Source organism: Mastomys coucha, unplaced genomic scaffold (genome assembly GCF_008632895.1).
Source record: "Mastomys coucha isolate ucsf_1 unplaced genomic scaffold, UCSF_Mcou_1 pScaffold16, whole genome shotgun sequence".
Lineage (NCBI taxonomy): Eukaryota > Metazoa > Chordata > Mammalia > Rodentia > Muridae > Mastomys > Mastomys coucha.
In genome coordinates, this window is record NW_022196898.1 from 90072646 (window position 1) to 90087120 (window position 14475).

A 14475-nucleotide genomic window follows, 5' to 3' on the forward strand; every position below is an offset into this window, starting at 1 on the left:
CCTTCACCAATGTTCCAACGTCCTAGTCAAACCCTGACTTGGAATGTTAAGCCATCCAAACTAATTGCTTCCAGCATTGTGGGTAGGGCATTAGAACTTACAGACTGGAAGGCTTATCCCAGGGCAAGGTCAAGTAAAATCCTCATTCTCAGTCACGTACTGCAGCTGAACCACTTTAGGAACTAGCAAGAGACAAGTCTCTACTTCCCCAAAAGATTAGCATAGTAGGCGTTTTACCTAAGATGGGCAGGACCTTGAACGGAGAGTGTGTGTGTTGTGTGTGAGATACAGTCTGGAGCATTCAGCATTCTAGATTCAGCATTCTAGACGCAGCAGTCGGCACTCAGCATTTGGACTTGCTCGCACTTGGACTAGTACCAGAACTTAGGTGGACTAGGACTTAGATCTATGCAGTCTGTAGCCCCCCCAGGCCCAGAGCTCTTGGGCCCAGGGGGTGCAGCACCAGTCGAGATTCAAGAGATTGAACATTCGAGATTCGAGCTTCTACCCTCCTGGCTGGAGCACCCGCAACCCCCCCCCCACTCTGGCCCGGCCCATTCGGCCGGAACATGATGCTCGGAGCAGAGCAGGGGGTGGGGGTGGGGGTGGGGGAGGTGTTGCGCCAGTCCAGAGGAGATGGCTGATGTTTTAGATCCAGTGTGTTTTAGCTGAGATGTACCTCACTACTGAGCTGTCAGATTTTTCATTTCTCTCTTTTACAATGATTGTAAAAGCCTCATGTCATTTTTGAGAAATACACTCAGATCCCACACTACTTGTGTTGAGTCTGTTTGACAAGCCGAATCCTGTGCACACCTGGCCAGAACCCATCTCCCGAGGAACAAGGGACCCCGTAAGAAACCCCAGTCAGTGGCAAAATGGGACTGAGGTCTCTTGATAGAAACAGTGCTCTTTCCATGCAGCCAGACCACAAGGGATAATTTTATAAGTTTGCCTCAGTACTGAGGTAAGCCAGATCTTTCAAGTAGAATTCTGTAAAAAGAATATTTAAAAGCAAACCTTACATACAGGTTCTTAGAAAAAGTGAATTCTAGCCAGGTGGTGGTAGTGCACACCTTTAAGCCCAGCAATCAGAATGCAGAGGCATGTGGCTAGACTGGTCCACAGAGTGGGTTCCTGAACAGCTAAGGCTACACAGAAATCCAGTCTTCAAAGTGAAAGGCTGGAGAATCTTAGAATTTAAAATGAGGACATTTAATAGAAATGTATGTATAATGTGTAACCTTTACCTAAAAGGGGGCATGGAAAACCTCTGTATCAAGCCAAAAATGTGAAGTAGGTAGTTCCAGGAACTTGGCTAACTCAGAGCCTCAGGGCTCTGGTTCCCGATACCTGTCCCTCCTGAATGATCCACAATGAGGGCGGAACTAGGAATGAAGGTCTACTGGTTTATGAGACTCTCCACCCTGCGGACCGGTAGAAGAAGATTATATTCCTAGAATGAGTATATTCTCCTCCCTAACTGAATACCTTGGGTTGGGTCCCTCTGAAATTTTCCACTGTTTTTATGTTTCCTTGGTAACCCTCTCCCCGCCCCCAGCTTGTGGTTTTTTCCCTTTAAATACCCCACACTTCTTGTGTTCGAGGTCGAACTCCTCTGGCCAGCATGGTCTCGAGATCGACCCCAGTACCAGCCTATCCCAAATAAACCTCATGTGATTGCAGCAAGTTCGGTCTCTCGTGAGTTATTGGGTGGTTGCGTCATCCCGAGACTTGAGTAAGGATCTCCCCAGTTCTGGGGGTCTTTCAAAGGCAAAACAAGCAAATATCAGAAAATTCTTTTGGGGGATTGGAGAAAAGGAGTAAAATCCTTGTCATTATGAATGTGACAATCTTGCTCAACAGAAGACACATTCATTTGGGGGGATGTGAGAGGCCACCCTGAATCCCCAGAGTTAGCTAGGCAGGCAAGCAGAAACAGATGAACTCTCGGTTTAGTCAAGAGACTGTGCCTCAATATATCAGGTGGAGAGTGGTCAAAAGTCACCTGAGTTCAGCCTTGGTCCTCTACAGGCATGTCCAAGTATGCCTGCACACATGGGAGCACAAATGCGTGCACAGCACACCACATACATGCAAAAAAGGTTAACTTTTATCAGCTGGGTGACAAGGAGTTAATAGCTAGAAATTTTCCTTTAGTTATTCTTGCAAACTAAGAACTTCTGCAACTCAATGCCTCTTGATAGTACGCCTCTGTGTTCACGGCAGTCTTTGGGGCCTGTGCTAATTTTCTATCACAGGTGTGAGATTTACTTTAATTATCATAATGAACTACTAAAGGGGTCAGCCTTGTACCCATCTGGTCCTAATCCAGGCAAAAGGCTTCTATGCCCCATGCTAATATTTCCAATTGTCAGTGGCCCTGACTTTTCCTGATGCTGGATTTTAATCTCCTCTACCATTTGTGGAGCTACAGAAAGACGTGCTGACCCCTCAAGACATCCTTATGCTCTCCCCACCCCAGATCCCTACACATATGCATCAGGATATCAGGACTTGTGGCATCACAGTAAGGACATTATCAGAGAGATCCCTGTGTCTGTCACATACTTCCCCCAGCATCCGTTCAGGGTCTGTGGTGGGGAGGAGTGGCCTTTAAAGTAGTTTCTGGAGGCTTTTGACAGATTTTAAGAAGATACATCTGTTTTCCCTCATACCAACCACTTTGACTTCCTCTATTCCTGTTTCCCTACATACCAAGTAAAATACCTAAACAGAAACTGCTTAGGAAAAAATTTCAACCCTATCTACTTAGAGGTAGTGTCTGGAATACAGGAGGTAGTATGGATAAAGGTTCAAAAACTGAGCCATACTTTAGATGCAAGTGACCCAGATGGCAGCTGGCTGAAAACTGAAGTTCTCACTTTAATTTTATTAATTTCCTATAGCAGAGCCAGGGAACCCCGTTTGCTTTTTTTTTTTTTTTTTTTTTTTTTTTTTTTTAAATAATAAGAGGGCAGAGGTGAGCAATTTGCTGGCCACGCCCTGTGGAGGGGCAGAACTCCAGCCCTTCTTTGGGTCTTTGCTCCAGGAACCTTGGGTGTCTGCTGTTGTTTTTAACTGCTCTCTGGGCTGTGTGTGTGACTCGGGTTTTCTGAACAGGGTCTCTCTATGGAGTCTGGAACTTGAAACTCTTCTACCTTGGCCTTCCATGTGGTGAGATGATAGAAACGCGTCGGCAGGCCTTTAGGTTTTATGGCAGTGTTCTTATGTAAGTTGGTATCCATATCCCTCAGCACTCCTCCCCTTGCGGGTGTCAGGGGCTATCAGGTCTTAGGTTGGAGTGCTACTGTCTAATCATATGGTTGGTTGCCCATTCATCTCAGAATACTCACTTAGGAAATTACACCTATCTTAGGAGCTGGCACAAAAATATCCCAGGAGTTTTAGGGGGCATGTGTAAGGAACAATGTCAGACACGACAGTGTCACAAAGGCCAACTGCAAAACAGCTTTTCTCCTGCAAAACAATTCTTATGCCTTCCTTGGTGTGTAGCAGCCTGCTTCTCTCAGGGCCTTATCTGATGCAATGCTCAGTTTTAAAGCATTTGAGAAAGAAAGCCTGCTCGTATGCATGCAAAATACTTTTGGATAATGCACTAAACTTCATGTTCATGCCAAAGCATAGTTTTAACACAACAAAGACCACAGAATTAAAGCCATCAAACTAAAGCCAGTCTAGTGTTCTTAGTTAACTCAGTTTGTTCTATACTCTGAAAAGTCTACGGAGTAAAATTAATGGGAGTTCTCAGATGAACATATGCCAATTACATTAAACCCCTCACTGAAGGTGCCAAGCCGGCTTGTTGGTCTGAGTCCTCAGAGTCCCCTTAACAGCCTCACTCAGTACCTTTGGAGAGATACTGAAAGATTCAACAATGGACTCCAGGCAAATAAAACCTCTGCTTCCAGCTTGTTTCATTTTCGCACGCCCATCTACATTTCACTACGCAGTGGGGCTGGAGTTTTAGCCGCACCACCAGCATTTTAGCTTCGACTTTGAGTCTACTCTTTTCTGTGGATGCCAGATTGTGTCCTGGACATGGTAGATATTCAATGATGCCTCTAAAAAATTTTAAAGGTAACCAAATACATGGTTAAGCTGTGAAGGCTTTGTCTATCATTAGAGGATCTCAAAAATACCTCCAGAAAGGGACAGACCAAGTGGCTAGGCTACTGGTCTATGTAGGCTCAACATCGAAGACTAAAAATGTTAAAGTTGATGGATGAAAACCTGAGGATGAAATGTTCACATACTCCCAGCAAGCTGAAACCTCTGGAGTTGTCACTGTGACAAAATACTTAGTAAAAGGTCATTTACAAGAGTCTGTCATGGCAGGAAACAGTTTGTAATGATGAAGATAGAGGCCAAGGCAGCAGGTTCTACCATGGGGGCAGCCAGGAACTATTGAGGCTGACTGGGGAGGGGCAATAAACCTTATTATCTGAGACAGTGACCCACTTCATCCCACAAGGCCCAATCTTCAGGATGATGATCCACAACTTGTCAAAACTGCACCATCATATCAGCTGGTGACCCAAGTGCTCATACACGAGCACACAGGGCCATTTTCTATCCAAACCCCAACACTGTCCAAGCTCACATTAGTGGTTCAGTAGCAGAATGAGGACCATTTTTCTTGCTACTTTTCAGTATGATTGGGAAGAGTTTCAAGAGACATCACGTATGTGGAAGTTCATCATTGCCTATTGCATATCCTTTACTCTTCCAGGTAACCTAGGCTTGTAAAGATCCACAAAAACCTACTAGGACTCTGACTGGAGTTGTGCACAGTATCTATAGACTAATTTGAGAGAAAAATACTATAAATGAGTATGTACTTAGATTTCTTTAATGTCCCAATAAAGGATTTTTCTAACTCTTATAGGTAACTGGTTTTGCTGCTGTTGTATTTGTTTCTAGGTTATTTTTTATCTTGATGTTATACTGACACATGACATCTTGAATAAATCACTACTGTTAGCAAATTGTAACCCTGAAATTTTCCTCCTGCCTAGCCTCTCCCTCAGCCTCTTCCAGTCCTCAAGTGTCCGCTGCTGGCCTTTAAGTCTATGTATGGGCTGACCTGCCGGTCTTCAAGGCACACTGCTAGGACTGCAAGTGTGCCCTACACCTGACTTGGGAGATGAGGGGACCGAGCATGCTAGACAAGTGCTGTACCTGATTTGCTAATGCCCAGACCTCTGGAATTTGCCAAGCAGACAATCACATCCATCTGGAAATAATGGCTACTTTGTTCCCTTTTTGAGTACTCAGATAAACAGTACAGTAATGATGACAGGTGTCCTAGCTTTAGTCCCCAACTTAAAATGCTTCCTCAAAGGATGTAGACCAGTGGCTCTCAACCTCCTTAACCATGACCCTTTAATACAGTTCACATTATGGTGACCCCCCCCCAGCCATAACATTATTTTTTTTATTATTTCATAACTGTAATTTTGCTGTTATAAATCATAATATAGATATCTGGTATGAATCCCCTGTGAAGTGGTTGTCTGCCCTCCTAAAGGGGTCTCGACCCCCAGGGTGAGAACCGTTGCTGTAGAGGATGAGGTAATTGGTCATATTTCTTTATGTTTTTAGTAGACACCATCTGTCAGGTTAAGAAAACTACTTCCTTTGCTTAAAAAAAAAAAAATCAGGAATGAGATCTCTAATTTATAACTTTTTTCTTTAATTTATTAATATGGCAAGTAGCCTTCTAGACTTCCTCGTACTAAAGCGCACTTGCAATCTGCTAATGCAGCCGTGTCTACTGCAGACGCTGCTAACTCGGACTGGGTCACATGTGACCCAGTACATTCACTAGTAGTAGGTAATAAAACAGGTATCCTCCCCTATTTTATTTAGCTTATGTTGATTTCATAGCACAAAATGACTTTTTTCATTATTAAAAACTCTGAGGTTCAAATCTCCTCCTAGACTGAATTTATTTATTTTTAATGCAATGTCATATCACTGTTTATTTTAGGAGGCAGAATGACACGATGTAGTGCTGCCTGGCACAGGCCCCAAAGTTGCCACCTCTGCAGCAGTCTTTACACCGACAGTGCCCGAGTACTAGGACTAGATGCATACACCAGCTCACCCGCGCTCTTAAGTTTGGGTGCTAAAGCCCAGGCATGTCTAGACTACAGCTCAAGACTATCTCCATGTTTGAGTACAAAGGGCTGTCAAAGTTATTCTTACCGTTAATGAGACCAATAATGCTTGAGTGTTTCTGGTCTTAGGGACTCCACCTAGTCAGGGCCTGAACAGCAAGGCACCAGGCAGCGATTCTGACACTTGGACTTCCAAGTTATCCAGGTCTTTACCTCTAACCTTGTACATGACCACATGAGACTGCTTTCTTCTCCTTTGGGTTTTCCTTACCACTCACTTAGCTGCTCTGGGAGATGGGCAGTCCTTAAACAATCTTGTCAGATTTGAGTATAGATGTCAGCTTTGATCAGGTCAGCATATAATAACAATGTTCATTATGGCCCAAAGATACATTTCTAAAATATACTTTTAAAAATGTAATCACTACAAAATGGCTAGCATTTTGCTTTATTAATTTGCCAATTTACTCAAATGTTAGATCTAATACTAAAATGTTATCCTCTAACACAGTGGTTCTCAGAGTTCCTAATGCTTTGACCTTTAATCCAGTTCCTCTTTTGTGGTGGTGACCCTCAACCATAACATTATCTTGTTGCTACTCCATAATTGTAATTTTGCCACTATTGTAAGTTGCAATATAAGCATCTGATATATAAGCAGCTCCTGTGAAGTGGTCAATTGCACCCCCTCCACACCACTCCCGCCCGCCCCAGGATGAGAACCACTGCTCTAACACAAGGGAGCTCCCATGTCACCATTGCTTATACTTCACCATTAGCATACTTACTTCTTAATCTTGAAAACGTCATTGCTTCTCTCCTCCTGGCAACTTCCCTTGTCTTGGTGTCTAGTGACAGTGGCCATTCTATGCATGGATGAAAGAAGCTGTGGGATACAGAACTAGAATATGAAATCTCCCCATTATTCCAAGTGAAGTGGACAGTGTGCCTTCCCCAGGATAAAAAGAAAGCTAACTAAAAATAATTTTCTCGAGACCTTGAACAAAGTAGAGCCAACTATTTTAACACAAGGACAATTCTAAAAGGAATGAAAACTTAAAACCAAAGTTACAAATTTCAATCTATTTTAAACTTTAATTTGTGCATTTGTGGTAATTTATGACTGCAAACCCCCTTTTTCTTAGAATGACGTAAAGGCACATTTCATTTGAATGCATAGGGTACCATTCTAAAGTATCCGCTTTCCTTACAAAGTGCTTGAGCAGTCAATACACATACAGTAATAGCAAAATCTATTTACACTCTTAAAATTTAAAATCTGGCTAAAATATATATATATATTTTAAACTACAGAAAAATGAGTGCTTTTTTTTCAGCATAATTGTGTGACTGTGTCCTGACCTCTAAATTTAGTGATCGACTTCAATTAAAAAAATTTTTTTGTACACTGTGTATATAACTCTATGTCAGTTTTTAATGCTAAAAGCCCATTTGAAATGTTGCTTTCTATGCATATTTCAGACCCAACAAAGGTATGCAGACTGTACCTCAAAAGTAGTTAGTGTTTTACTTTCAGAGTGTGTTAACACTGTTCAAATTAAAGCTACATAATTACTCTATTTTTCTCTATTGTTCTTTTCCAAGGCAATTAACTGGCATTTTAAAGCAACTTGCAGCAACATATTGTGCCTCTTTTTAGAAAATTTTCTTCCAAAGGATCTTGGGAGAAAAATAATAATGAATTTGGAAGGTAGTATAAAGTATGTCTGGATAATTTTAGTCATTCTCAGAGTACAATAACAGTAGGCCAATGTATCTCAGCAAAGCTGTTTCAAGCTCAACTCCTCATGTATTTGTGTACTTTCCTGTTTCTCATTGACTCAGCTTTGGGAATAGTAAGAGATGAGCTCACTGTGATTGCGTGGTTAATTCAAGTGTGGTTAGTTACCAATTTGCTGTTCCTGAGGTATCATGGCCCTAACATGCTAAGCCCAGAATTATCAATGATATTACTGAACTAAGGGAGAACAACAGAGTGACAGGCTAGGAGAAAAAAGTAAAAACAAACAAAAACCTAAAAATATTCCAGCCCAGTGAAGGTCATGATTTACAAAAAGGCATATGATAAAAGCGATAAAAAGCCACGAACGGATCCTCTGAGGATGTGGAGAGTATTTGATCAAATTATTTGTGAGACTTTTGAGGTACAGTTTTAGTGTTATAATAACTTTTTATAAAATATAGACTGTTTTATCAAAAATATTTATACATTCTGTTACAATATATTGCTTTTGCCCTCAGTAACTGCCAATATAAAATCTGGATCCAGCGGCCTAAAATGTACAAATGCACTTAATGGAAATGCTAGAGTTGGAGGTGTCTGCTTGGCCACTGTACAAAAGTGATGACGTGGTGAAATTAAATAATATGCCTACAACACAGAATACATTACAACTTGTACATATACATGTTCACAGCATGTATACCATGGTAATCTCTATGGTTTAACAAAGATAGAGTTCCCTTCTACAGCAGACACAAGAAGGAAGATGTCTAGGTTGAAATACGTGTAAAATGCATTATCAACAAAGGGTTAATCAGGTTCACTGACTTTGGAAGCCCTGACTGGACATCCTCCATGGTGCCTTGACTTTGGGAATGCATACAGTTAGCATGGTCTCTTGGCTCCAGCTGCTCAGAAGTCCTCACTGTTAATGTTAACTCAATGCTGATGTTCCTATCTTTCTGCAGCATTGTTTAAGAAACAAAAGCTCGTTTGGCAGGTAGCTCTGCTGGGAAGCTGAGGCTCTGCTACATGGTTGGTAAAGTTAAGGCAATAAAGTGTTCTCCTGATAAATATAGAAAATTCATCAAAGTAGACATCAATACATTCTCATTTTTTTTCCTTTAAATCAAGCCACCAAAGGTGTACCAACTGCCACATTTTTCATATTATAGTGATTTTTTAAAAAAATAATTGCCTTAGTCAAACAGAATCACACTTTTTATATAACCAGTAACAGCAACCAAAGCCCTACTTTTTCTTTTGTAAAATATAGTTAAGTGATTAATCTTCCTTCCACTTAAGGCAGGCCTAGGGCAAAGATGGGGACTATAAAAGAGTGGTTCTTCTTTTTAAAAATAGAGTATTGATGTAAAAGTGTTTATTTGTAATGGATTTCCATGGCCAACCGTCACTCAGCCTGAACTCCATGAAACTGCTTCCAGTGTTCAGATTTACGTTGAAAACATTAAGGTATGAAACAGTACTGTAAGCACGTCGTCATGTGCTTTAGAGACCTCAGAAGCTCCTGTGGCACAGAAAGCAAATGCAGGGCTGCTGTTCTCAGGGTCTTCTTGGTGGTCAGTCCACTTGGTCTCAGTGTCCAGAAAGTTAACACCAGTCAGCAACGTAGTCAAAGTCACGGAACAGCTCCTGCTCCTCTTCCAAGAGTATCCTTGGTTCTCGAGGTGGAGTCAGAATAGGTGCTTCTGAGGTAAATTCATCATCAAAGTTACTAACATCTTCCCGTCCTCTAATGGTAGGTACAAATGGTGGCTTTACTTTTTTGTCCATTAGAGCACTCCAGTCGGTTAGCTAGATCACAAAAATAAATCAGCCAGTTTAGTTTCATGTTCTTAATCACTCAAGTTTCATAAAAAACTTTGAACTTTTACACTTACCCGGAAAAATGGGTGCTTCTTTACATCCTCTGCATCTTTCTCACCAGCTCCCAGGCGCCGCTCAGGATTTCTCCTTAAGAGCTAGGAAGTTAAGATTAAAACCAATAAAATGTGTTTCACCAACAGTGACTCTCACTGCTTTCAAAGACTTAGAACATTTTGTTTATATTTGTCTAAAGCATACAACATCTATGAATTCAAAACAACTTCTAAAATTCAACTAGGAAATTCTTTTCAACAAAAAAAGTTTTTAAAGTTAAAAAAAAATTCTTGATCCTAATTTCTTACCCTTCTCATTATGGAAATGGCTTCTGTAGATAAGAACCTTGGATACCTTACTTCGTCATTTACAATACTGTCAAAAACCTCTTCTTCATCATCACCAGGAAAGGGAGACTAGATAAAATAAGATAATAAGAAATAAACATTCAAAGGAGAATCAAGATTCAGGCAATGATAATGAAATGAAACAAAATGGGACCTGGAGATAAACTCAGTTAGTGCCGGCCCTAAGTGTGAAGCCTGGGTTCAATCTCCAGGAATTGTGGTACAAGCCTGCCATCTCAACACTTGAAAGATAAAGACAAGAGGATAAGAAGTTGAAGACCAGCCCTCGCTACATAGTGTAAGTAGCTTGTGCTATCTCTGGGCTACATGACAAACACTATAAGAAGTTCTGATTTTGAGCTGAGCATGGTGGCTTATAGCGATCAGGCAACACTTGGGAGACTGAAGTAGGAGGACTGCAGTTGAATCCAGGTCAACATGGCTACACTGTGATATCCTATTTCAACCCTTCCCACAAGAAATGAAGAGGATGTCCAATGGGACAAAAACAAAAAACCAAAACTAAACAGAGTATAGCCTATCCACACTTGCAACAGGAAAACAAACAAAACCAGAAACACATACATAAGAAAGCCCTGCCCCTAGAAGCGTTACAGGTGCGGGTATATCTGCTGTTCACATGTCCATCAAAAGGTGGCAGAGAGGAGAGTTTTGACCTATGAACATCTGAATGATCAGTAGTAGCCTAAGATGACCATCAGTCCTGTGCTGTGCTGGCCCCAAATGACTGGGAGCCAATTAGGAGACAAGAAGAACCCTGCCTCCTGCAGGAGGGAGCCTAAGACAGATGACCCTCGAATGTAGTCACTTGTGTGGACTGGGTGAGGAGTGAGCTCTAGATGATCACGAGACTGGTGCCATGGTGCCTGGACAGGAGCCTAGCTTGATGTCTAGTCTGGTGCTGCACAGAACTGAGGCAGGGGTGGGTGGCTGGGAGTGGCTCAGGCAGGCCATGTCCAAGATGACCCTTGCCAGAGGCCATAATGCATGAGTGGGGTGTGTAGGGTGGTGTCACGGGATTCATGAGATGACTCCAGACACCCAGAGCCCTAAATAAAGAGAGAGAGAGAACTGGAAACTTGAGAGTAGCGAGGAACAGCCTGATGTTAGTTGCTGGTGATATTATCTATGACCATGAGGTGGATGTGGCCTTGTATATACAGGGTTGGCCCTGTAACTTCTCAGACATGGGGTGGCATGAATGAGGAGAAATATCCCCCACTTCTTACCCCATGCCACCAATGGCAGGCAGGAGAGCTGACTCAGATGTCATCAGAGCAGGAAAGCTGGAGAGCTGGCTCTGAATGTAAGGGTTTATGGGTGACTTGTCTAAAAGGTGTGGCTGTAGGAGAGCTGGCTCTGTCTCTTGTCTACCAGGTGGTGGCATCTATGGCAGGGAGGAGGGCTGGCCTTCAGTCATGAGAGTGGGAGAACTGGCCATGTCCCTTACCTGCTGTAACACTCAGGAAATTAGGTCCTGTACCTTACTTGGGCAGCAGGGTAGAGCTGCTGGAAGTGTTTGTGTATGTATGTGTGCATGTGCACGTGTGCGCCTGAAGAGTGTGAGAGCAGGAGAGCCAGCATGAGAGTGGGAGCCAGAGGCTTGACCAATCCAGATACCTCTCAGGCCCAGATCTAGGGCTTTGAATTGGTCCAATACAACATCTGCCCTACCGATGAACTCCTGGAGTGCATGAAGGGGCCAGTCCTGTAGCTCCAAGACACAGGGCAAGAACAAGACATTCTAGAGAAGTTCAAGTGGGGTTCCAGTATTGATAAAGTAGCAGAAGCCAGAGGCCTTGTATCAGCAAATGAGTCATTTCAATGAACATTTGCCAGCCAAGAAGTGTGTACAAAAGGGTATACTGTGGGACACACTGTGACATGCTACACAGCTTCCACAATAACATTTTTTTCTCTGTTGCAGGGGATGTTGCAAGATTGGAGAGAGGGTATGAGGGGAGGGGTAGATGAGTTGGACTGGGTTGCATAATGCGAAATTCTCAAAGAACCAATAAGTTAAAAAAAAATAAACATTATCATTGAAGCTTCAATAATACTATAAAACTATAATGCAGACCAGTGGGTTTTAATTCCTTTCCTAATTACCTTCCTGTGGAGGCACTAAAGATAAATGGAATTAAAAGGCAACAATAATGGAATAGCAATACCTCTTGGGTATGTTTAAAACTCAACCAATTAGAAGCCCTTCTAAAAACTATGAAGCAGGAACTTCCATGCTTGTTTGTTAAGCCAGTAGCTTGAACAGAAGAAGTCAAAAAATCAATAGCCTATTAGTTCAACAAGATCTACAACAGTACTTTTTGCATATTATTTCTAACACAGAAAGTTCTTTTACGGTGTGAGGTGGGGTTAGAAATAGGGTCTCTCTATATAGTTCTGGCTGTCCTGATCACTATGTACACCAGGCTGGTCTCGGATTCACAGAAATCCCCTCGCCTCTGCTTCCTAAATGGTTGGGAATAAAGGTGTGCACCAGGATTCTAGGCAGAAACTGAATTATAACAAAGTGCATAGTTTTGGATCAGAATTAAATCTTAGACTTACTTAAATGTAACATTTAAAAATATGGCAACAGAAACATTTCTTTTCAAAGCTAGAATGGAGACAGAGGTTAAGTATGCCACCACCTCCAGCAACAGTATCATGAGTCTCTGACACCTTAGAAAGTAAGACCAATGTGTATATTAAGGCTGAATCAATTTTTTCCATTCCAAATACCTATAGCAGCTTTTCTAAACAGAGGTGAGAACTTCAATCTGGATCTAATGTCTTAGAAAAATAAATGAGGTTGGATGGATTTCACGTCTGATCCTAAAGTACAAACAGGTTCTAAAAATGTCAAGGACAAAAAATCCCAATCCTACCTCACAAGTGCTGTGACATGTTATTAACCACTTTGTATCTAATAATAGCTGCAAAATAAAAAAAGCTAATATGTACAAAACACATAGCTCTTCAATGAGCCATTCCTTCCGTGCTTTTCTAGAGCTAGTCCAATCTGACAAACTGAAAGGGCTGTCCATTGGATGGAACTGTTCATTATGGTTAAACGCCAGTTAAAACATGCAGGCTAAAACTTCAGAACCATCTGACACTAAAAAAGATGTCCGTTCCTGCATGCAGCTGCTAAGTGATTTATGAGTTGGATATCCAAGGAAGGTGGCTGGCAATGAGAAACTCCAGAATAATCCATAATTCCAAGAAGTTAAATCCCTCTCAAGAAAGATTTCAACTTCCTTGTCAAAAAAATACACTCATTCTAAATTCCACTCCTATTATAATTCTTAGCAATTCATAAAACATATTAGGCCCCTTATTATTTTCATTTACTTCCTGTTTCACAAATTGTAAAAATTTCTCTATATAATTCAGTTATCCTCAAAAATTAATTTTGTTTTTTGGTTTTTCTTTCTTTCTTTTTTTTTGGGGGGGCGGGGGGCGTTCCAGACAGAGTTTTTCTGTATAGCCCTGGCTATCCTGGAACTCACTCTGTAGACCAGGATGACCTTGAACTTAGAAATCCACCTGCCTCTGCCTCCCGAGTGCTGGGATTAAAGGCATGCACCACCACTGCTTGGCTAATTTTGTTAATATACAGAAAATGGGGAAAGTGTTGATGGTCAATTCTGCTCTATTGTTTAAAAAGTGGGTTGAAAAGTATTTGTTTGTTTGTTTGCTTTTCAAGACAGTGTTTCTCTGTGTAACAGATCTGGCTGTCCTGGAATTCACTTTGTATAGTGGCTTCAAATTCAGATATTTGCTTGTCCCTGCCTTTCAAATGCTAGGATTAAAGGTATATGTCACCATGCCTGGTTTGCAAAAGTATTTTTAGTTATGTATATGTGGGTCTGTCTGAGATAAGTGTCCTCGAGTACAGATGCCTGTGGGGTTACAGGCAGTTTTAAGCTCTCATACTAGGGTGCTGGGAATTCTGCAGCCATAATATGCACTCTTAACTGCTGAGCCATCTCTCCAACACTGCTGTTGTTTTTGAAGATCACATTTATTTCTGATAGATGTCCAGCAGACTTTTCTTTATAGATTCAGATTTATTGATTGACTGATTGTACATTAATTCAGTGACAAGGTGTTTTTGCCAGATTGGCCTTAAATTTATATTCCTCCTACCTAAACCCCTAAACGTGGTAGGAATACAGATGTGTACCACCATACCTGCCTGTAGGGTATATTTTTATCAGTATCCTGTTGTTCTACCCTACAAAATATCAGTTCTGTTAAAAATCACAAAACATAACCATTTCACAACATTTAAATATAAGAAGCTATTTGAGGACATTCATAATGCAGTCCATCC

The 14475-nt window shown here is 41.5% G+C and overlaps 1 protein-coding gene across 2 annotated transcripts in view; it reads right to left on the reverse strand.

The window, feature by feature from the left end:
- Positions 1-7214: 7214 nt before the first annotated feature.
- The window catches only part of Pkn2 (protein kinase N2), a 97610-nt gene continuing 90349 nt past the window's right edge, over positions 7215-14475 (reverse strand). For both annotated transcript variants that reach the window (XM_031375714.1, XM_031375713.1), the window contains exons 20-22: positions 10077-10184; positions 9789-9869; positions 7215-9702 (exon numbers count right to left, since the gene is read on the reverse strand). In XM_031375714.1, the coding sequence (XP_031231574.1) occupies positions 9499-9702; positions 9789-9869; positions 10077-10184 (393 nt within the window). In that variant the 3' untranslated portion in view covers positions 7215-9498. The remainder of the gene's footprint in view (positions 9703-9788; positions 9870-10076; positions 10185-14475) is intronic.